At 35.0% G+C, this 23,875-nt stretch overlaps 1 protein-coding gene across 1 annotated transcript in view; it reads right to left on the bottom strand.

The window, feature by feature from the left end:
* CRIM1 (cysteine rich transmembrane BMP regulator 1) overlaps positions 1-23,875 on the bottom strand; it is a 186,784-nt gene that overhangs the window by 24,680 nt on the left and 138,229 nt on the right. Inside the window, exons 8-9 of the mRNA XM_085301188.1 lie at positions 17,898-18,026; positions 5,558-5,714 (exon numbers count right to left, since the gene is read on the bottom strand). Of these exons, the coding sequence (XP_085157314.1) occupies positions 5,558-5,714; positions 17,898-18,026 (286 nt within the window). The remainder of the gene's footprint in view (positions 1-5,557; positions 5,715-17,897; positions 18,027-23,875) is intronic.

Below are 23,875 nucleotides of genomic sequence, written 5' to 3'. Positions count from 1 at the left end.
AGGCGTTAAGTACTAATATAAACTGTAAGCAAGAGGAGTGCCTGGACTAGGTATTAGATGGTCCAGATCTGAGTACTCTGAGAGTCATGTCTGATCTAGATGCCTCTTTATCACGTCTAGGACTTCAAACAAATAGTTGTGAATTCCAAGGTTCAACATTTGCACTTTTTTCTTTAATCTGTTTACCAATTTTTTCTTTTTCAGTAAATCCAGGTATTTTCCATTTCTGAAGATACATACTCAGTTTATTTTTTCTAAATCAAATCTGTAGGGAAAATGTGATTATGCTAATTATTTTTGCAAGCTCTACACTCTCTCTCTTTAGAGGGTCATTCTCTGGCTTTGCTAGACTACAATTCAAATCTTAAGAGGCTGTTTACTGTTTTGTTTTTTAAGAGTGTTCATTTAAAAAAGTTCGGTACAGTTCTACATCATTGTTCTAGCTGCCTAGACATCTATCAGAAGCATATTACAGAACCATTAAAGAGTCTTAACCTCATCCTATACCTGGTAGATGCTTAAGTTTCTGTACTCTTACTTTGCATGGTGCTATCATATTAATATTTAATTTGAAAACCGCCCCTCTCCAAAAACTGCCTGAAAACTAGAGTCAATTGCAGTCACTGCCTTTGTGACTAAAATGTGTGATTAAATTGTTTGATTATATTATACTGCATTTGTTGAAAAAATAAAAATATTTTGAAGGGAAAATCTATTTGTATTTTCAACATCTTTGAAAAAAATATTTTTCTCTTGAAAGAATAAATGATGATAAACGATCTTCTCCTTATTTGTCTCTCTCTCCTCTACGCTTCCCAGCTTCTTCCATCTTTTGACTGAAAAGTTGTAACAATATGCTTGAAGGAAAAAAAATCCACTAATTTTGCAAAATCCACGAGTTTTCAAAGCCTTTCTAAATAGTTTTCTCAAATCTTCATTCTAATCTGTCCTTTCCAACTATTTTGCTGCAGGCCTGCAAGATGCATGAACTACCAGGAGGCACATATATACACAAAATTTCATCTGGAACCCCTTCAGAGATCTGTTTTTTTTTTTTTAAAAAAAAAAAAAAAAAAAGTATATTTTCTCTTTCAATGGCATAATACTTCTATAGAACACTACTCCAACATTTTGTCTATGACTAATTTTTCAAAATATCAAATCATTTTACAGTTAGTAGTCTAGATTTGATGAAGCTGGTTGACAAAAGACTGGACTTCAGCATGATTTTTGCTAGTATTGTACTTGAGTGCCCAACTGAGTTGAGAATTGCAAACTGTCCTGTACTATGTTTTTCAGCTTCTACTTAGAGGATCCAAGACTAGAGGTTATTAGATATAAGATGATGCTATTTCTTCTTCCAGAGCTACAAGCATGGCCATAGTCGATCAGATAAAGGTCTGTAACAGCCCAGGAATCATCTCAGACAGTGGTCAATTGTAGATACACATGCACAGATGGTAAGAACAAGACAAGCAGAAAGCACTACTGCACCCACTACAGCCTTCATGCTTCCAGCAATTTGAGCTTAGGGGGTTCAAAAATATCTTCATGGCAATATCCAGCCAATTAAGCATTTCAGTAACCTTAAAAATACCTGAAGATTTTTGTTGATGAAAAGGGTTTTACTTAAGATGCTTAACCTCAAAATGCTTAAGATACGAACTTGAAGAAAAATTCAAGTCTTCACATTGAAGCTTTTTTCTTGGTGGCTTTAGTGTTCCTCAGGTGTATGGAGTAAGTACAATAAAATTAGGAAATGCAGGCTGCTTTATTACTCTCTTCAACGTCATAAATCTTATTTTTCTGAATTTTTACTATTCATATTTGACAGTGTCACATAGCGTTCTGAACATACTATGTTTCCTCCACAAGTTTAGAAGATCACTGGGATTTGTTCCTGAATTTATGTCCTTTAGCAGATTATCCTTGACACATGGTCAACACTGAAAAATACTTGGATCTGGGACTAACCCACCGAGTGTTTAAAGTGTTCTTGTAGCTCATGGACAATATTCACAAATTGAGATATCTGCTCTTTATTACAGGAAGTCATTCCAGAAAAAAATAATAATTTAAGAAATTTCATATATAAGGCTAGCTCCATTAACCCTTTTTCTTTTCAGTCTTCTTTGATTTTCATTCAGAAGACTGAAATGTTTTTGGAGAGATGGGAAGATGGACCATATTAGTACAAGTTTAAAGTACATCCGTATTGAAAAAGATGCTGTGGACACCTTTAATTTTCTGCATACAATCAACTAGATTAACACTGATATACAGCACAAATTCATTAACAATATTTGTCTTAACTGCTTAGGCACAGGCAATATGGTACAAAATAACTAGAATTCTACAGGTGAACAGGATTGCTCTCAAACATAAAATCAGTTTATTAACTGTTTATTAACAATAAATTAGGCCACATGCTTGACTATCTACGGGTTATCTTTCTCTGAAGATGTAAATGTAGAATAAGTAAAAGCATCACAACGTGTGATAAGGCTACATGAAAGATGTGCAACTAGAAAAATCACATCAACTTATAGGAGATATGCCTGAACATCAAAAGGCAACAGTATAACAACTTCAACAACTTGGTGTCCATGCAGTTATCTTCAGATCACATTTAATTCACATGCCATAAGGTGAAGTAGAATTGAAGAATCTGTATCTCTATTCTCTCTCATACAGGAGAGAAGAAAAAAAATTATCAAAGCCTGATTTTCCAAATGGGGTAGCAATAGTTATTTTTACAGATTTCTCCTTTAAGGTTTTTCATAATAATGCAGGTATATGTCATCTAAAGTGCAACACGCAAAGACCAACAGAATTATTTCAGATTTTTGTTGTTTGAAAAGATATTCTTGATGACTTATATTGCTGGGTCAGAGTACAACCCTTACCGTTACAGGTCAAATTCACTGCAGTCTTTAAGGGTCACCTGCCTATCGCACTTAAGCATCTTCCTGATTCTTTTTTTAAATTTTCTTTGAGGGGTAAAAAAAGAAATCACAATCGAAAGGAGAGCAACACTATGGAAGGCAGACCTCTCAAAAAGTAACAAGCTTCTGAATTAATCAAAGACTCATTTCACATGGAACATCAACTGCACTGCAAAGCAGCATAGAAGACAAGGAGTAATGAGAAAACTTTGCTTAAAAAAATGTAAAAACTCGAAGTCATAGAGTGAAAATGTATGTAAGCAGATGTCACAGGTGCTTCTTTACTGAAAACTAAAGAAGAAAACAAGACCAAAGAAAATACCAACTATTATTTTTAGCAGTTATACATGATCTGCTCACTGATTAGATGGCTTGAAGTCAAGAACATTACTGCCAGGCACACTGGGAGCACAGACCAAGGAATAGAAATTTACTGTCTTAAGAGAATATTTGCCTTTTTCTGAAAACTAAGCACTTTGAAGTTAAAAAAAAATTAGGTTCAACACAGATTATTTAGGTCTCTACTGTGTTTCATTTACACTTGCTGTAACACTGTCTAATCTCTTCTAGACAAAAAATTACAGTTCATAGCAGCAAAACAGACAAACCTGCTCATTATGTAAAAGAGATATTTCTTACCAAATAAATATTGGGAAAGGTAATGTATAATAAACTAAAGGAACGTAACAATGAAGTTAATAAACTGACATAAATAAACAAAACATGTAATAGTAAAATACTTTAATAAAGTATATTTTGGAAAAATTCTTATCGGCACTTCCCAAATGAATGATGGTAAAAAAAATCATTTTTAACATGTCAATATATTATCCAAGGTTGAGAATGCCAGTGAAGTAAAACAGAAATAGCGGACTTAATAAAAGGAACCATAAGGAGAAACTTATTTGACTGCTTTAGATACACTACAAAAAAGTAAAGAAGTATTAGCTGGAATGGAAGGAGAACGTTTAGACCTTGGTACATGAATATATTCAAACTGTTTTTGTTTCTGAGCCTAAAAAGGCACTGACAAAAGACATTAATCATTAGCCTTAACAGTTTTCTCATATTATAATTTTTTGAATAAGCAAAAGCAAATGGCCTTAAAGATAGAAGATATACAAGAACTCGCAATATTAACATAAAATTTAAAAATATTTTTACTTTTCAAGTAAAATGTTTCCAAGGCAAATACATTCTTTAGAGGGTTTTTATTTCTAATTTTCGGCTGTGCATTGCAGCATATTTGTGACTTCAGAATCTAATGTTCCATGACATACAGATCTGCTTTTTGTTTGGTGTAGTTCACCTTTTGTTTAACGTTAGGTAAAGCACAAGAGTTCTATGGACAGTAAGAAGGTGGTTAACCAGAACCTTATATTAACATAAGTGGAACAACACTCTCTGATCAAGAAAGATAAACCAATAGTATGAAGATTAAAGGGAGGTGGAAGGCTAGTAGACTCCCCCCCTCTTTTTTTTTCCCCTATTTGGCAGAAAACTAGAGAAGAATACAACCAGAGAGAATACAAATTATTCGCTGGTACCACTTCTGACTGGAGCACTAATAAATTTGAGAATGCCACTGTGATACAGCTGGATTTCTATTTTTCTAAAAACTCTGATAGCTCCCTGATCATTCAGTTTCTACTGTATTTTCATTACTTCAAACTTCATAAAAACTGTGAACTAAGACGACACACTGCATTATATATTAGTATTATAAATAAAAAATCTGCAGCACTTATAAGTGTCAGACAAAACTCTGAAATTAAACAGAAATTAAAGGGGTATTAGCTGCTAATACCAACAGTTGCAGCATTAGTAAACAGCATTAAAAGTAAGAACACAAATTATATATGAACATTGAGTCTTAGCTGTCATGAGGTAGAAATTAAAACTCTTATGAACAGGAGGCAGTAACATGGAACTGAAATATCAAAACCAAAATATTTGTTAAATAAATATGGAGGCTACCAAACTGATTTGAAAGAAATGTGTGACAAAAGCTTTGTCCAGTTTTGTCACCTTCTCCACAAGTGAATGGATACAACAAATATTTTTTTTTTGAAAAAGAACTCTAGCAACAATATAGATTTTGAACACATTTACAAAAACTTAAATAAAGATAGTACTGTTTTACACTAATCCACTAATCCATCAGAAATGTCCATCTAGTCCACTGTCATATCAACATTAAAAATCCCTTGAAATATTATAAAAACATTTGAGTACAATAAATAAGCTGTAAAATGAAGGAGTATTACATCAGAAAAAAAATTAAAAACCTACAGGCAAGAGACTAAGTAGCTTTTTCATCTTGGTCATCAAATATTAAATATTCTTCAAAAAAACTACACTGTTCTGTTTTTGTAATCTGTTGATGCTGTTATGATTGCCATTTCTTGATTTGTTGGTCAAAATCCATTTCCACAAATTCAGTACTAACACTCCAGTTAGCTGGAAGAATGCTATAATCTCACATGAGATACGGACATTTCTTTCTTCCCATGTTTCCCCCAGTTTTGCCGCAAAGTAAACACAAGTACATATTTTGTATATTTTAAATAGGCACTTGGAATTAAATATTTTTTCAGAATAAGAATACGTACAAGTATCCAAAGGGACAGTACTTGTCACATACTACGGGTTTGCATTTCTTAGGCCGTGGACGACACTGACAGATCTCACAGTTGTGGGCATCAGTTTGGAAACCGAAGGAACAATCCAAGGAACAACCCGATATGAGGCCAGTACACAGCTCCTCTCCTGTGAAGAACACACACAGTTTAGCACAAAATGAAAACTGTTTGTATCAGAAAAATGCATCTTCAGCAGACTAAATATTTTTTTCCGTTTTAGTTCATAATGTTTTACTTTTAAGGCTGATCATCCTTACCTTCTGACTGTCCTAATTTTAAAGCATTCATTAGAATTCTACAGTAAGGATGCAAACCACACGACCAAATACTACAGTGTGTCTTCAGTTCCAGTCAAGATCTTGAGAAGTACCATCTTTTATATCTTATACTCAAATATTTCCATGAATAAATACATAGACAAGAGAGTCCAATATTTATGACTTGGTCAGCCATTAGCAACAAATTTAAAATAACATACTTTCAATATGTTAAAATAACATACTTTCTTTTTTATATTTCAATATATTAAAATAATATACTTTTATATGCATTTAATAAGTTCCTGTTCAGTATAGAGCATTCTTGTTTTCTACTCTATTTTCACTTTAAGTAGAGTTGAAAGGCTGGGATATCAGCCTTCGTTCTTTCTGCTGTTTGCTGTCACCTGGTTGGGGATTAAAATCTGCTTTTAAAAATGACTACAATATCTAAAGAGCTGTTATGAGCTTACTAGTATCAGACGAAAAGACTTGTCTCTTGGAGTACACTACTATAGCAGCGCAGTAAGAGATGGCAGTAAGGGAGATGCTGGATTGATGGCACCTGATTTTCTCCAGTACAGGGATAAATAATGGTCATTATATTCACTGGAATATACTGTTTTGAGAATRATTAGTTTGCTTTTGTTCTCCTTGGAATAAGAAGTGCCAGAAATACCACTCTTAACATACCCTGCAATAGACAATTGGTTTATTGATGGTGGAGGTGTGAGGCAACAGGAAATTCCTCAACAGATGAATCCGATGGGTGATATCCAAGGACAAAAATGCTCATGGCTGCTCATCTGCAGCTGAAACCTCCACAGCAGTACAAAGCAGCAGTCACCCGGACGGGAGCTGCAGAGCATTCCAGAAATGCTGCTCGTTAGAGTACTCGTGACTCTCCCACTCCTTAGGGATCTGAAAATTTAGGGACTGCTTTTCTCAAAGAGGCGGTCAGCACATTGACCCATTCTGCCCTTTCCACTCCTGTGGGCCTGAAATGCAAAGGTAATCCCCAAATCTGGTTGGCAACCCTCTCTTTTCTATTGCCTCTTCTTGGTAGAGTTTAGCAAGACTATTTCCTATAAGTGACAAGGAAAACTAACAAAATAGGGATAACAGTGCCTGACAAAACTCTACACACACCCAGACACTTGATGCAAAAACACCGTAACTTAAAGCATGAATCCATGGAGTGCATCTTACAAGGTCCTAAGATGGTAACGCAACACAGGAAGACCACGGATCTTTGCTTTACTTAATACTTTCTCTTCCGTTTTTGAAATGTTGCACTAAAGATTTTTAAATACACTATAATATAAAGACAATGGATATTGCTGTCAGATTTAACCAGATGTGGTTAATTCGAGTGCCTCCTAATCTGTTCTACAAGGTTAACACTCATTTAGTATTGAAAGAATATTGCTTAGCATCCCAGAGTGAGACAAAAGCCCAGGAGAAAACTCTGGTGAAGTCACGGATGATTCATCATGTAGAATTTGCACATACCTGCCACAGGCAYGGATGATGGTGACTCAATTGTCTTCAGGAAGGGGTGAGAAAAACACTCGCAGAGTYGCTCCAAGTTTTGCAGTAAAGTTTTTTAATTTTTGGCTCTGTGATAGTGGCTACTCTCATAACCAGAAAGACTGAACAGCAGGAAGAATTAAGACACCTAAATTTTRGCAGACACCTGGGAGATCAATCCTGCACTACAGTCAGTGCAGATTTAGTCAGCAGAGGCAGCGGACCCGTAAGAGTGTTTCAGCTTGTCCCRAAGCAGACATACTGAACAGCTTAGAGGGTGGATCACATTCATAAAATCTCCACCAAGTGTAATGGGAATTTAGCCATCTCATGCATTTAGGGATTTGTCTGCAGCTGAAGTCTAACTCAGGCAATCTCACTTGCTGTCTGTAAGGAAGAAGGCAACAGCAGGCATTGGGCCTGTGACAGTCCGCTGCCGTYGTGAACGTGGATTCCACACGAGTGCTACAAAGATGCTCACCTAGCTATATTAAGATGAAAACCAACACATTTCTTCCTAATGAGTCATTAAAAATTTCAGGAGGAGCTTGCTGAAAACTGGAAGAGATCTCAATAATATAAAAAAGAGGTGTAATTTTCATTTTTTCCTCCTTTTTCTCTAAGGTAGAAAGCTTACTGTGTTATTTTTTCTTCCATTTGCAAAGCTCTTAAGAGGAAAACAAAYATAATGCAACGTAAGGCACAGTAATGGCTTATTAGCCTAACCAGCAATTCTCAGCTTAAGCAGGATAAGCATCATGGCTTCCACCTCCGTCCTTTCATATGGATTCCATGTCTAGAACTAAAAGGGTGCAAATTTTTGGTCATTCAGAATGCAGGAAAGGTAAAGCTATATCTTTTTGCAGAGGCTCTGGAGGTTGTCTTTTGCCAACAGAATACCAGTACCACAAGACTTAAGCATTCAAACCCAGTTATATCTAACCTTTGCACAGGGATGGCAACCTGTGTCTTAGGTTTTTGCTTTGAGACAGAAAAATAAACAAGGATCTTCACAAACTCTTGAATTTGAAGGATAGAGTTCAGGCTGACCTACCAGGAATCCTAGATCTTTCTAACATGTAGCCACTAGTGCAGCTTTAAAAACATCATAATGCAGAGTAAATTCTGATGATTTTCTCTGGCAATGAATGTTGCACATGTAACACAAGGATGAAAGACTTTCTTCGAAGCAGAAGAGATGATAATTTATGAACTTTTGCACTAGTTTGGATGTTTGTATACAGTTCTTCTCTGACAGCATACAGAGATAATAAAATCAATTAAACTTTTCATTACATACGACTTCACAAGAGGCAAATTTGAAGGTAGTCATAGTTTTAGAAATTAGACTTGAACGTTATGAAGAATGAACAGAAAATAATCTATGCTGCAAGACCTCAAAAAGGAAAGAAGCTCAGTTATGAGCTTCGAGACATGATAAATTATGGCACCTCCCTGCTGATGTTGAGAACTGATTAGTGAATAATCCTGGAATTACACACATAGGGTTGAGTGAAACCAGTCATTTTTTTGAAGTGTACTTTGTCATATTAAAAAGGACATGTTTGTTTAAGTGACTATCCATAATAAACATCAGGCTCATGAAAGTAAGATAAGGGAAGAATAACAGACAAATTAAAGGGTGTGGGAAAAATTATTATATATCTGAAAAAGAAGAAGAGCTGAAAATAAGAACAGAAGTAAAGCTAAAAAAAAATAGAAGCAACATGATCTTTTTTTACTTGACATATTTTCTTACTTACTTTATCCTGTCTCTAGATTTTGTGTTAAGGATARCTATCAAAGTGTGACACTCAGGTCTGAATACAGAGTTACAAAAGAGAGCAGAATTTTTGACATTAGAGGCAATCTCAAACTGAAGTACCGCCATGGTACTTATACATAATTTACATCTGTTGCACAAGCTTGTTAAAAACCTTAGTCCACAATTTAAAATATGGCATTTTTTTCAGAAAATTGAGAGCAAGCCCATCAATTTTTACAGAGCATAGCTTAGCTCTAAGAAGAAGAAAGAGAAAAGAAATAGAGTGCAAATCTGAMGGTCCAAAATGGAAATCAAATTCAATATATGAAACTGTCTTCCCGATAATATCTCTATAGCCTATGCTATAGTTTTAAAGTTACCATTAATGAACTATAACAAGTTCATTTCGAAAGGATAAAGGAAAACAGATTGGCTGCTAAGCCTTTGAGTTTCAAACAAGAAATGCTAAGGAATAAAGGCAACTAGTTCATGAAAATCAACTGCAGTGAACTCAGGAAATTTATTACGGGAAAGGTTAAAAAAAAAAAGTTGGGGGAAGGATTAGTTGAGGGTTTTTTTTCCACCTTTGTTTAGATAAAACTCGTTAGAAACTCAAATCCCAGATCACAGGGTGTATTTGCAAAGAACATATCCAGCCCTAACTGGGTTAGTAACTGCTTCAAGGGCATATCATAAATAAGCAGAGAGTCTGGAAGGAGAATGTAGGAAACATTTTAAAAAGCTAATTCAAATGGAAATCTACCTTTTAAAGTTCTTGAAATCTGCATTATGAACCTGTACGTCACTGGAACCCTACCTTTAAAAGACTAAGTAAGCTTGCTGATAACAAAATTTTATTTAAACAGTCAGAGAGCATCACCTAGGAATTGAAACTGATGGTTAGATAGGARGTGGAAGAGTAAAATAAAATGATGAGTAAGAAACTGACTAAAGGGAAGACATCTCTGATCATGCTGCACAGGGAAGTATCTGGCTAGAGAACAGAGTTCTTCCACATAAGCAGCAGAAACATGCTCATCAATTTTTCTTATGAAATGTGAAATGTCAGTGAGGTGATGTCAATATAGAAAATTCCTAYGCACAAAGAAACAGAGGGACTTTGGAGACTAAAATAACAACAACAGGGTGAAGTGCAATACTAATGAAGTGTGCAAAGGCATGCCCACAGGGAACAAACAAGAACCTGTGATACAAGCTGAGAGTTCAGACACAGCTATTCTGAGACACAATCCCAGAATGATTCCAACACCTGTGACGCACCTTTGAAAAAGATGACTGTGACCCTGAATACCTCAGGCTAATATATCTGTATTTTTATTCCAAATTCTTAGACCTTAGCCAGAATGCTACATAAAATTCTGGAAGAATTTCGACTAAGTACAGCAAAATGCTAGTACAATAATCATGGAATCGTGGTGGTCTTTGAACAATGACATTATCAAAACAGATTCCTACTAGGAAGGAACACTTACATGCATTGAATACTTATAGTAGTGACTCCAGCCCACATAACAGACAACACTTTTTTTTTTTTTTTTGCATGCACATCAACAGCTGCAAAGGTAGCAGGAGGAACAGTTACCAACAATTCCATGTTTCTAGTCATAAACTTCATTAGACACTCACTATATTTGTAAAGGTTATTACTTACAGACTTTGACTCTTCTATAGTTCTAATAAATGCTTTGTTATATAGTTTGTAACAATTTAACACTATATAATAGACTTGGATATGGGGATTTCAAATTATTAGATTTGTTTGGATGAGTTCAATAAGAAGCTGACAGAAAAAAAAAACAAGTAGGAGGGAAAGAATGGCTGAAGATGAACCAGTCCTTCATAAACATTTGTGAATTATTAATGAACAAAGATAAGTATTAGTACCAACATTTCTAACTCTGGTCTCCACTGACAATAAATTACTTTTAGGTATAGTAGAAGAAACCAGTCTTGTCTTAAGAACAGGGGATCACCAAGATAGGATGAGACTCTACACAGCATACTGTGTGCAGAACATCTAGTACTGTAAAACTCTTTTCATCTAGATATCTTATTCTCAATACTAAAATAAATTCTGTTTTAAAAAGTTGCTCGGATCACTGTAACATCTTGTCACTGGCTGCTAAAGAAAAGAACGACAGCTACCAAGGTAAAACAGAGCGTAAGAGTGGTTGATATATTGACACGAGATATGCTACAGTCCAGGGCCAACCCTGCAAATAAGACAAMWAAATTATATCGTGGGAAGTTACCCCCCCCCCMTTTTTTTTTTTTTTCATATTTGAGAGGATTAACTCATAAGTCAGAAAGGAAACGCATGCAGGTAGCCCTGCAACTGTAATGAGTCATATTTCAGATATATTGGAATCTCTGCTTCTCAGCTGTGACATCTCAGAGGCAATATATCTCAAAATGAATTACAATTCTTCAGCTAAAAATTCAAGTAACTATCAGATGTGTGACTTGTTCCTGATCTTAGAGTACTCACATCGCCATCTTGCATGAAGCTAAGAATAACTGCAATGTTATAAAATGCTTTTCAAAAATCAAACTGTTTAGTAGACAAAATTCAATCCATAAAGAATTGCATGTCTAAGTCTAAAAACAGTCCTCCATTTTGACCTTCTATTCTAATAGCTGTACTGTAATTCTAGTTAACTCTTATTCAAAGACTTCTCAGTTGCCTTCTTCTAACACATCTATGGTGCACAAAAGAATTCTAAGCTCTAAACTAGAACTTCTCCTATTCTTTATGTTATGTATGGACACTTTAATTGTAAAGTGTGAAAATAGTTGAAAGTCTAAAATTTGTGAAAATGCATCTAGAAATGTATAGATGTATGAAGATGTATAGCTGAAATGCTTTCAACTTTTAATCCTCTAATATGCAGATAAAAATAACTGCCAGAGAATATTAATATACATACATATGACAGAATTATGTCAGTATTGCAACTTGGCTTAGATTGATGGCCATTTTTTAAAATTTGTAGCATTGCTACACAAAACTATCTACATACCTTTACCATCATTATTTTCTTGATGCTGAGGCTAGACCATATCAGGAGAACTGTTTCACAGTACCTTTACAATTAAGCACTCCTCAGCCGTCCTCTCGGTGTGGATTGCTACTTGCTGGTTAATCTTCAGGGGTGGGGATCTGGGGAGGCAAATTTATGAAGGAGAAAACTAGGTTACTTATCAGTAACTGGAATTCTCTGAATATATTGCCTCCACAGATCCACACTAACCCTCCCTCCTTGCTTTAGAACTTATGATTTACAATAGCTGGATTAAAGGGATTGGGTACTGTGATGCTAGAAAACCCTGTCTAAAATAACTTCATGAGTCCGTTGAGGCAAATTACCCGTTTGGATACTTGCTCTAAACAACTTCAGGATTCACATATAACATATGGCTTTATGAAAATGGATTTGCAGCAGTGACATCTCAAAGGTGGAGTTAACTGCCAAATGATTAAGTTTCTAAAATCCCTCAAGCTGTGTGCTTTTGTTTATTTTTCTTAACATATATTGAACCTGAGTCAAATCAAATGTTTTTTTGCTTTATTTCACTGAATATATTGAAAGCATTCAGAAAACTAATCTATTGTTATAATTTTCAGAAATCCCTGCTGAGCTTTTTTTTAAGAAAAAAATCTGCATCATCTCCAATTTCAAAAAAGATAATAAAGAATCCTATTTCTGCCAGGTCTACCCTATTTTTCAGAAATTCAAGAGATGCTGTTGGCTTAATCCAAGGATAAAAACAAAGACAGTTTAGTTATCAAATATATATGTTTTTTATTTTGTAACAAAATTTATTTGGATTTTCATAGAATTTTTTGCTAATTTGTGATAATAACAGGAAGTCATTGCTACTAAAATACATGTTATCTTGTATTTTACTATTTTAAGGAATTCTATACTGTTTGAAGTGTACATTCTGTGTGGTTAATATAAGGATAACTAATTTGATAATAAGATTAATATAAAATATGTTTATTTAAATGGATAAACAATTACACAGAGAGCTTCAAAGTGCTTAGCATCCATCCCTGAGCAGGATTATTTACAGGAATAGATTAAATAAAATTAAATATTCCAATTTTGGCTAGGAAAAAGTAAGAGTAAAAGGTTAAAAAACAAAAACTAAGCAAAAAGCAACCCAAACTGCAATTACTAAAGGTTAAACATACAGAAGACAGATATATCCTATCTTAGTCCCTGCAAAGCTTCCTGTAGGCTTTTTCCCATCACCACTGCACACATCTTTCACAGCTTTAACCATCTCTCTGTAGATGTGTACAGATGTATCTAGCTAACTTTTCTCATACTTTCCAATCCTGTGCTCCAATCTTTCAAAGATCGCTTTGAATGTCTCATAGCTAACTCAAGTTCCACACTTCCAACCCCAAATTTCTTGTTGGAATTCCATTCCTCTTGACTTCTTCCCTTCCTCTTTGTGTGAGCAAACAGATAATATTCCAAACTTCTAGATTTAGAATACAGATGTCATGATTTGCTTTGACGGGGATGGAGACCCCAACACAACATGGATGATGATGCATTGTAATGCACAGGGAAAACAACCCATCCCTGACTTCTGTAATTCAGTCCCCCCAAAATCATTCTGGAATTAATGAAATTGCATGACAACTGCATCTTGTAACTGCAAAAGTAAGTTCTCTAAATGACACAAACGTTTTTTTTTTTGAAATTAGAGCTTTGGCATCAATTTTAATCAATTTAGATATGATTTTGTAGGTTAAAAAAAATACCACAGCCAAACACGCTTGCCATTATTCCCTAAACAGTGCTCCACTTCCAACTCATTAGGGGCAAAAGTCTACAGTCTATAATAAAGTACACAGAATCACAGGTTTGTTGAGCCTGGAAGATCTCTGGAGATCATCTAGTCCAATCCCCCGGCTCAAGCAGGGTCATCTAGAGCACGTTAGACAGGATTGCTTGTCCAGAAGGCTTTTGAATATCTCCAAGGATATTCACACAACCTCTCCGGTAATCTGTCCCAGTCCTCTGTCACTTCCACAGTAAAGAAGTTCTCTCTCACATCTGGATGGAACTTTTTGTGTTTCAGCTTATGCCTGTTGTCTCTTGACCTAACACTGGGCACTGCTGAACAGAGTCTGGCCTGAAGTTCCAAGTGTCAAGTTACAGGAAAGTTTTTAATGGCCTTTTTTTTTTTTTTTTTGAGGTGAAAATATTACAGGAATAGTATCTCTTAAGAATAGATATGGCTAGATAAAATCTGGCCTTTATCAGTCTCATTGAAAACTGATTTACTGCTCAGCAACAGTTTTCAGATTTTAAATCATGTTACTGCTCCTGCTTAGAGCAACAGGAATCCTGCTTCACAAATAGCAGACCACTGTTCTTGTTTCATTCCTTGCCAGTACTTCTCCATTTAGAATTAAATACTCTCTGCCTCTCCTTGTGAAAGTAAAGATTTAAGACACCCCAAATGTCATGGCAATTGTTGCATCCTATCACTAACACCTTTTTTTTTTTTTTTTTTTNTTTTTTTTTTTTTTTTTTTTTGCCTTTTTGCAATTTCTATGTTTCTTGCTTTTATCTGATCTTACTTTTTTATTTTTTAATTTCATATTTTTCCTACATCTTTACTGTTGCTATTTTTGCAGTGTTTTTTCCTATACCATAGATTATACGTCTTCGCTTTTATCTTCATAGAGTGCTTTAGTTCCTGTATGTTCCCATTCAGCATTATTATTCCTTTTCCCTGCTCATTTATGGCACCATCTCTGTTCACTGGAACTTCCCCCCCATATTTATCTATGTTCATTCTTCATTCAGGTAGAGTTCTCTCCTCCCTTCACCATGCAAACAGGAAGAAGGATAAAAGACAGTGTAATGTCTATTATGGCAACCTTTACTGAAACCACAGCCTCTCAGAAATGTTACCAATTGTTGCTTTCTTCCTTCACCTGATTGCTAGTCCACTTGAGTCAAGCTAGATAAACATGTATCTGAATTACAATAAAGCACTATGCAAGTTTCATAATATCGTACTTATACAACTATTTCAAATAAACCTATCATGATGATTTATGGCCAAAAAGGTAAACAAAGGTAATAAGGAAGAACAATTTACAGATTTACTGTGCACACTTCCCTTTCTTCTTTGTCATTTTGGCTTTATTTTGACAGGAGGTAGAACCTTCAGAAGGGATATCCAGGAAAAATTCGGCAAAAAAAAAAAAAAAGGAAACTATATTGGAAGGAGATTAGTAGAGCTGGGACATACGATCTCTAGCTACAATGACTTTGAAGGGCAACAGAAGATATATGGGCCTCCTTATTCCTGCACTTTTAACCTGACTCAGCCAAGTGGCCCACAGTAAGAAATAATTTGATGCACGGTAGAGATCCTTAAGCTCGCAATCTAATTTAAAATAAGTCCACATGAGTCTACATAAGCTTCAGATAACGTACATTACTAGACTACTAGAGAACCAAAAGTCATAGGTTCTTACACATTCATTTGCTCTGAGTCTAGCAAGCAAGAGACATTATTTGACAGAAATTTGACTGATATCCCTCAAGTGATGTAGACTTCCAAACTGTTATTTTACTTCGCTTCTTAAGAAAATAAAGCTTTCCTTCTCTCAATGATTTGAGAGATTTTTAAGCAATCCACAATTCATCTAACTGAAAAAGGATGACAGACAAATGATACTATGTAGTTTGCTCTTGACAATTTACTACTGYAAAAATGAAAATAATTCAAGCAAATCTAGTAAGACAAATATTCCCTTGAATAAGTTCAAGTGCTATTCAATTGGAAACAATCCAGCAAGAACAGAGACATTCTCAGGATGTGGTAAGAGTACACGTGTAATCAAGGAGAAATGAAATAATTCTTTGGCGTGAAGACAGGAGGCCCACCCTCCTGCATAAGAAACTGGAGGAAAGGACTGAGCACAAGCATAGGTGCTGAGATTTGTTGAGTATGTCCATCATCTTGTTTGAATCAAAATCCTTGAAAGTTATTGTCCAAAAATAAATAAATAAATAAATAAAGCAATTTAACAAATATGAAAGAGGGGAGGGGAAAGAAGTCAAATTACAATACTAAAACCAGATCTTAACACTTATAGATTTTGTTTTTAGAGATAACGAAAATTCAGTATGAGGTATGGCATGTATGTAACAGCTTGGGGGGGGGGGGGAAGTATGTGCCTTACACTTGCCAAGGGTGCTTTTACCTTCTCTAATCCTTCATACTTTTAACTTGTCAGTTATGATGATTTTGTTTCAGGGCATCATTCCCTTGTGCTGCAGAACTTTATGCACCATCACACACTGCAGATATACTATATATATATATATATGTATATGTGTATATATATATATATATATATATATATATGCTATAAACAGCTTTGTATGTTTTATAAATTAAGGGAATCTTCTATCTGTATTTCAAAGGATAAAAAATAGACCTGGACTTCAATCCAGTTCCTGTGGAAATCCGTGGAAACTTGCTCTTATCATGAATACAACTTGTAATCAAAAATATTATTTCCACATTGCCATAAGGATGTTATTGCTTGCTGTACACTTAAACAAATAAAAATACTACCACCACCAAAAAACACAGCAAACTCCTTTTCTTACTCATTAAGCAACATACCAAACCAAACCTAAAATTCTTCAGTTTGAACCAATTAGAGTGTTATTTTGAGCTCTTCGTCTGGGGACCCCTAAATAGTCATGCTGGTTCAGAAAATGATTGAAAATGGATGGACTGAAACAAAGAGAAGAGGAACAGAGTAAAACTTCAGTTGTGAAAACCTCACAGATCACAAGGGAACTACAGAGCTACAGTACAGAGTATTGCACAGAGTATTTAAACCTATTCYAACTTCTAGGTTGGGCTAGCAGCCACACTGTGTTACATCCTCCAGTGGAGACTAACCCAACACAGGTGTTCTTGTTTAGGCAATTTTGAGAACTGACCTAACCTTGCTTTGTATTTCATCTATAGACAACAAATTCTTAAGGAAGTATGTAGAGAAAATAAATCTGTGATGCTTTCTTATTAGGATGCTAACATCGGAGATATACAGAATATTCTCTCAAGGTGCAATGATTTTCTTTGGGGACAATTACACTTTTAATTTAAGTCTGCATAAATCCTAAATCAAGTATTATATAGATATTACGTAAGTACATTCTAAAAATGGAATTATATATGGATTATATGTTTCTACATATACATACACACAACCTTAGAAGTCTCATTTTCAAACGTTTATCCCTCATAACCAATAAGCTAGACACAAAAAAATAGGGCTGTTTAACAACAGAAGTGTTTGATGTACATAAAACTTCGTGTGTTAAAACTCTACATACAGAGGAAAATGGAATGTCAAAGTTTAGTAAGATTTTTCAGGGGGAAACTGTCAGGAATGGTAAGTCCCAAATCTTTATCTTTTTCTATCTCAGCTGCTAATTTTTACCTGGATTCAGATATTTATGTTTTTCCTCTAAATACATTCTGAGCAAGCAAACAAGTAATGTTAGAAGCCAAAAAACAATCCTTGAATCACCATTAAAAGCACAGGTATACTAACGCTTTACATCGAACTCTTAATGGTTCAGTCAACTCTATGAATGGAAAAAACAGCATAGAAACGGTTTAGATACAGTTTGATACAAAAAAAACACAAGCCACAGCACTTTTGCATACTCACTAGTTTTGCACTGACAAATGCGGCAACCATTTTGATCCAGCTTGAAGCTGTAGATACAGTCTTTTTCAGTCAAAGTGCAGTTCACCAAAATCTCACAGGTGGGTGGACCTATTGTGATGTATGTTGGTTCTGAAACGTAAGAAATAAAACACATGAATAAGTCTGAAATTACTTAAGTATTTTAATTACGTTCACAAAACATACGTGTTACATGATGTAACAGTGCAGAAAATCATTTTTAATTAACGTTGCTTCTGATTAACGAATATTCTCGATAACTGTTGAACAATTCACAAAACCGAGGTTTTGTTTCGCAGCGATGAATATGCATCGTGTAAACAGTATAAAGCAGCATAAAAAATTGTAAAACTGCATAACAGGTAAAGAAACTAAAACTTYTCTTCACTAAATAGCTCAGAGTAAAATCAGCATTCCTGCACATTCATTTTAAAAATGAATGTAAGATACCTAYTCTTCCCTTTCTTCTCTTCAAAATATTTTTTAAGACTTTGCTGCACAGATTCTTATACATTAGAAACTGAACAGACAGAGTTTTCCCCAATTCTTGGCGGACTGATTGCATCGAGTTGCAAATCAAAGCATAAGAGTCAGTGGATCAGATCTTTCCTTTTGTGAAGACAACCATGCTTCTTCTGAAGTTTAAAGCAGAAGAGAGTTTGAATATGAAAAGGAGATAAAAGATGTACTGCCTGTGAAAAATCTCTTCAAGTCATTTAACAGGACTAACCACTAAAGACATCACTTCTCAGTCTACTTTGCAACACTAGGTCATGTTTTTTTAAAGTAGAAGACTATATTACCATTTMTTAAGCATTTATGTACAGTATAATACTAATTTTTGGCACCATTTAAATACATAGGAATATGAAATCTGATCTAATATATATGGCAGCCAGAAGTGTTCATATGTTTTATTAAAAAAGTTATTAGAATAAAAACAATAYCCAAAGACATATGAGAAGAGCAAGYAACTTCAGCACAACCATTGTTAAATGGGACATAGGAGGAAAGAAAATATATGGTTTCCTCAATGACTTTTTGCTGTGTGAGACTAATTCTGATTATTTATTAATTTATTTATAAATAGAATTCAAGCACTCGAGAAAAATGGAATTAATAGTTATTGGTATTATTAACAATATACAAAGCATTTAGGAGAGATGAATTGAATAATCTTTAAAAGAAAACACAACTGCTTCTGTCACTTAGTTTCACTGTTTCAAAATTGTTTGAATTTATCCCTGTTCCTCTTCAATAAATGAACATTTTAAAACAATTACATTTTAAATAAACTCAAAACATGAATYTATATATTGTGAAGTATGGAGAAGTGGTACTAGCCGTGAGGGCAATAAATCATAACATGTTTTATAAAGCATGCTTTTCAGGGACTGATGGCAACATCTCACTATCTCACTTTCCTAACCTGATACACTGAAAGGCAAATTTTGCTRTCCTTATGTAAACGTAGCTAGCCTTCAGTCTTAGGCTAGGAGTAAAACACTGATCAATATTTACGAAGTTGTTCGAAATGCACAACGTCAACCAAAACACAAAATCCTGCAACTACTGGTTTCATACCCATCATGTAACTTTTGTGCCCATGCCCTCCAGTCAAGCGAAGTTATCCACTTAGAACAATATTGCTTTCTGCCTCCATTGTCCTTGGCAATTTTCCAATTTCTTAGCTTCCTCTAACACTGCTCTTCACAAAAACTTACGACAGTGGCTGAACATTTTTAATCCCTTTTAGATTAGCAGCTAAATTCAGAGTTTGGAGGAAAAAAACAGCATGAAAGGCATTACAGCGACCTTGGAAGACTTCAATCTTAATCTCAAGGGTCAGGCTTCAGATTCCTCACTTTGAAACCTTCAATATAATATTAAAACTTTACTCATTACTTGTGTTATTTTTGTAGCAAAACTCCTGTAAAATCTGTACACATTTTATATAAATAAATATAATATAATATATAATTTCTGGCTCTGCTCAAATACAAGCCGGAAATTGAAGTAACGGCATTTCTGTGTCTGTAGACCCCTCAAATCACCTGATTTAATTTATAATTATTTCAGATTTTTCTTTCTTTCTAAAAGACAGACCATTAGGTGGTGAGAGAAGTGAGAGATTTTAAAATCTGAGTTATTCATTTCACAGCTCAAACTTTACAACCTTTGAATGGAACTGTAACCTTAATGAGCAATTTATTTTAGAAGCCACAAGTCTCCAAACCAAATTTTTTTAAATTTCTGTGAACTCTCTGCATTTAAGTTCATTCAGTAAACTGCACCTGATAATCATATGWCTATCTAATAAAATTTGCAATTTCTAAAATTTGCAACTTCATCAAACCATTAATTTAGGTATCCAAAACAGTGATATGTACTGATAATCAAAAATTCCATGTATTATTCATACCAGTTCACCACATAGTCTATAATCCACCTTTGGAAAGAAACTGATCTGTAACATCTGTACCTATTCTGAAAACTTCCTTTCAATGAACATTGGAATTGGAAGATGTAGTGAAACTTGTGAAGGCCATATGAAAAGTCTTTCCACCAATATGCTTCCCATATAGCATCAGCGCTAAGTCTGATTTGTCCTACTTTACAACATTCCCTTTACTGCACTGCATTTTCCTGCTGAAATGCAGTTCATCAAACAAGTCTACAGAGAAACAGAACTGTTTTATCCCCYTTCACTGAAGTTCACCCCTCAAAATAAGTTTTCTTTATATTCAAGTATAATTCCAATATCTATAAAAAATCAGTGAATATTTGTTGTATTTTTCTTGCTAAGCTTTCAAAATTGTCCTTTTATGTTTTGATATTCTTGTGTCTGGGACATAAGATACAATAATTCTGAGATACTACTATTGCAACTTGACACATTCAGTAGTGCAGTATTTCTTACTAAGGGCAAAATTAAAYCATTGCTGTATTAGCTAAAAAGATTGTTGTCAATCCTCTGTTTGTTTTAATATTCTGTTATCTTCCACTTTTGCACCTGCTCTCAGCATCCTGAGCATTTCCAGACAAGCTTACAAACACATTTTTTCCCCTCCTGTCCCTGAAGGTAAGCCATGAGATACAGTAATTTTATATGCATGCCTGCTTCTCAATGAGCTGTAAGTAGAGGACAAAAGAAATTATTTAATTCCCTACCCCCACATGTGCAAAAATGCAGCTGGGGAGGGGGAACTATTAGCCCTTTTCACTTCACTAGACAAGACTCAACAAATAAGGCCAGCTCTGCTGTTGCCAGGCTTCTGGCTATTTGAATAGGCAGATAGTAGTTAAGCTTGAAAAAGCATGCAAGACCACATGATCGGAGTTAGGCTTTCACTGCTGCACTTGGTAGAAACTGCAGAAGAAAGATCTAGTGCACAAATGAACTGACAATGGGTAGGAAAAACATGTGCTGTTTCTGTCTGCAGGCTTTATAACAATAAAACTATATTGTAGAAAGACAGGGTGAAAAATGTACTGAGGAAAGGATTGAAGAGAGGGTCTGAATGGAAGGACTGGTCTTTTTAATAATCACAGGTTTTGCTGGTGCAAAATGCTTATATTTAAGGTTAACTGCAGATTTTTATTAGAATATCTTGTTTCCACATACTCTTYGAGTTTGAAACCTTTTATGTTCAACTTCAGTGCAGAGCATTTTTGTTTGCTTGCTATGAAGTTAATAAAAAAATTTGAATTCATTTTTGAGACTCTTTTATTCCACTATAAATACTCTTCAGGTAATGAAAGAAATCATAAAGCAGTCACTAAAGCAGGAAAAAAAAAAAGAAAAAAGAAAACAGAAGACAATATCAAACTTGGTGCCTGGATACAATGCCATAAATAACATTTTCTTGACRTTCAGTTAGAGAGGAGAAAAGAAACAAATTGCAAAGTATCATCATACAAACTGTTAACATTTATTCATATTCTAATTAACCTGTTATACGATATCACTCTACTCTCTTCCTCTTCAGTTCAGTACGAAAACRAGATGCTGTTCTCAGGCTGAGGTTGCATAGATCATTCTATGAAATCCAGACCCACTTGAACCATCAAACAAAGCATAAATAYGGATACAAAACAGTTACAAACCTGCTATTTTACTTAAAAATCACTTTGAAAGTTTTGAAATCCRGAGCAGATAATTCAGCCACTGATGGTCAGCCAGTGTGACTGGCCCACTGAAAAAAACGTAATGCACTTAACCAAATCCCCAAATCTCATTCATCTCAGTTTGAAATTGAGGTCTTGGGATAATGCTCAACAGAAGTGTTTAGAAATTGAGAGAAACTGATGCATCTACCTTTTAATGAGATCAGGAAAAAAGGAAGTTTAAGTACTAACATTTCATTATACATAAAATTTGAATAATTATCAAAAGAAGAAAAAAGCCAAAAGTCTAGAAAATCAAAACAACAACAACAACAACAAAAAMYAATTTATTGTAGTCATATTGACTTCTAGTTTCTATCACACTGTTACTGCATCCTGGGCTGCACCAGCAGAAGCATAGTCAGCAGGCTGAGGGAGGTGATCTGTCCTCTCTATTCAGCACTTGTGAAACCACAACTGGAGTAGTGTCCAGCCTTGGGCTCCACAGCACAGGAGAGCCACTAACATACACGAGTGAATTCGGTGCAGGGCCACCAAGCTGGTCAGGGGGCTGGAGCACATGGCTTAGAAGAGGCGGCTCATACCCGAGTTTGTTCAGCTAGGAAAGGAGAAGGTGAACGGGGTATCTTACTGCTGTCTATAACCATCTAATGGGAGGGTATAAAGATGATAGGGTCTGGCTTTCCTTGGAAGAACTCAAAGGTAGGACGAGAGGAAAAAAAACACAAGTAGCAACAGGAGAAATTCCAACTTGATTTTTGTATCTATCTATATTTAAAACCATGTAGATGGTCARATACTAATATAGTGCCCCAGAGAGGTTGTGGGATCTCCATCACTGGACATATTCTAGACTTTACTGGAACAAGGCCCTAAACAACCTGCTGTGACTGGACCTGYTTTGAGTAGAAGGTAGGACTASATAATCTCTAGAGGTCCCTTCCAACCTGCATGGTTTTAAGAATTTCACTTTCACAAAAATTCGGGACTTTTCAAGTGAAAGCAGCAAYGTCTTTGATAGATTCTAATCAGTTAAGTGAAATCCATATGTAAACATGACTATTTCTAAACGCTGTTTATCTTCCTTACTCAATAAGAATATGTTTGCTTAATACAAATTCTCTGAAATCCACATGATGACTTAAGGAATAGATTTCTATTCAAGAACTGAAATTTCTTCCAGGCAGTTATAACATTTAAAGAGAATTAGTGTTATTTGCTGACAGCAGTAACACCCTTGATCAGAGTTACTTTTTGTCCTCCTGTAAGTTTATGCTTTTAAAAACAGCTTCTTTCAGCCTTTCATGTCATACTGCAGGCTTTTACAACAATGGTTTAAGTAAGGAAGTAACCATTGTGTACAATATATTGTATTGTTTATTTTTTCTTCTGTACATTGTTAAACACAAATGAATTTAAAAATGAACAGAGAACTCATATTTCTGCTTCTAATCAGTTGTTAAAGCCTGAACTACAACATATCTTAACCCAGCACTTGCTAGAAATGTAAGTGGAGAGGTTTTTACACTGGTGAATCCTACTAATTTTTATCTCCATTCACAAATGCTGTCCTTTAACGTAAAAGGGAAAAAAGCTAACCATATTAGTATAAAATTAGTTTATTTTATCTTGACATAAACATGTGACAAAAGTTTGAACAGCTGATTCTATTTGTTTGATTCAGAGTAGTTAGACCACCTGAACAGTCCTGAGAGGTCTGACTTCTCTTCAAAGTACCTGTGCTCCCACAGCACCTCTACTTAATAGCACTCTAAGCACCTGTCTGAAAGCTAGTGTATCCCACCAGTTTGGCACAGAGCATCTCAAACATA

The sequence above is a fragment of the Rhea americana genome, unplaced genomic scaffold (genome assembly GCF_003343005.1).
Source record: "Rhea americana isolate MKP2758 unplaced genomic scaffold, rheAme1 scaffold_173, whole genome shotgun sequence".
NCBI classification, from domain to species: domain Eukaryota; kingdom Metazoa; phylum Chordata; class Aves; order Rheiformes; family Rheidae; genus Rhea; species Rhea americana.
The sequence above is the reverse complement of the archived record's forward strand: the minus strand, read 5'-3'. Positions and strand labels throughout refer to the sequence as shown.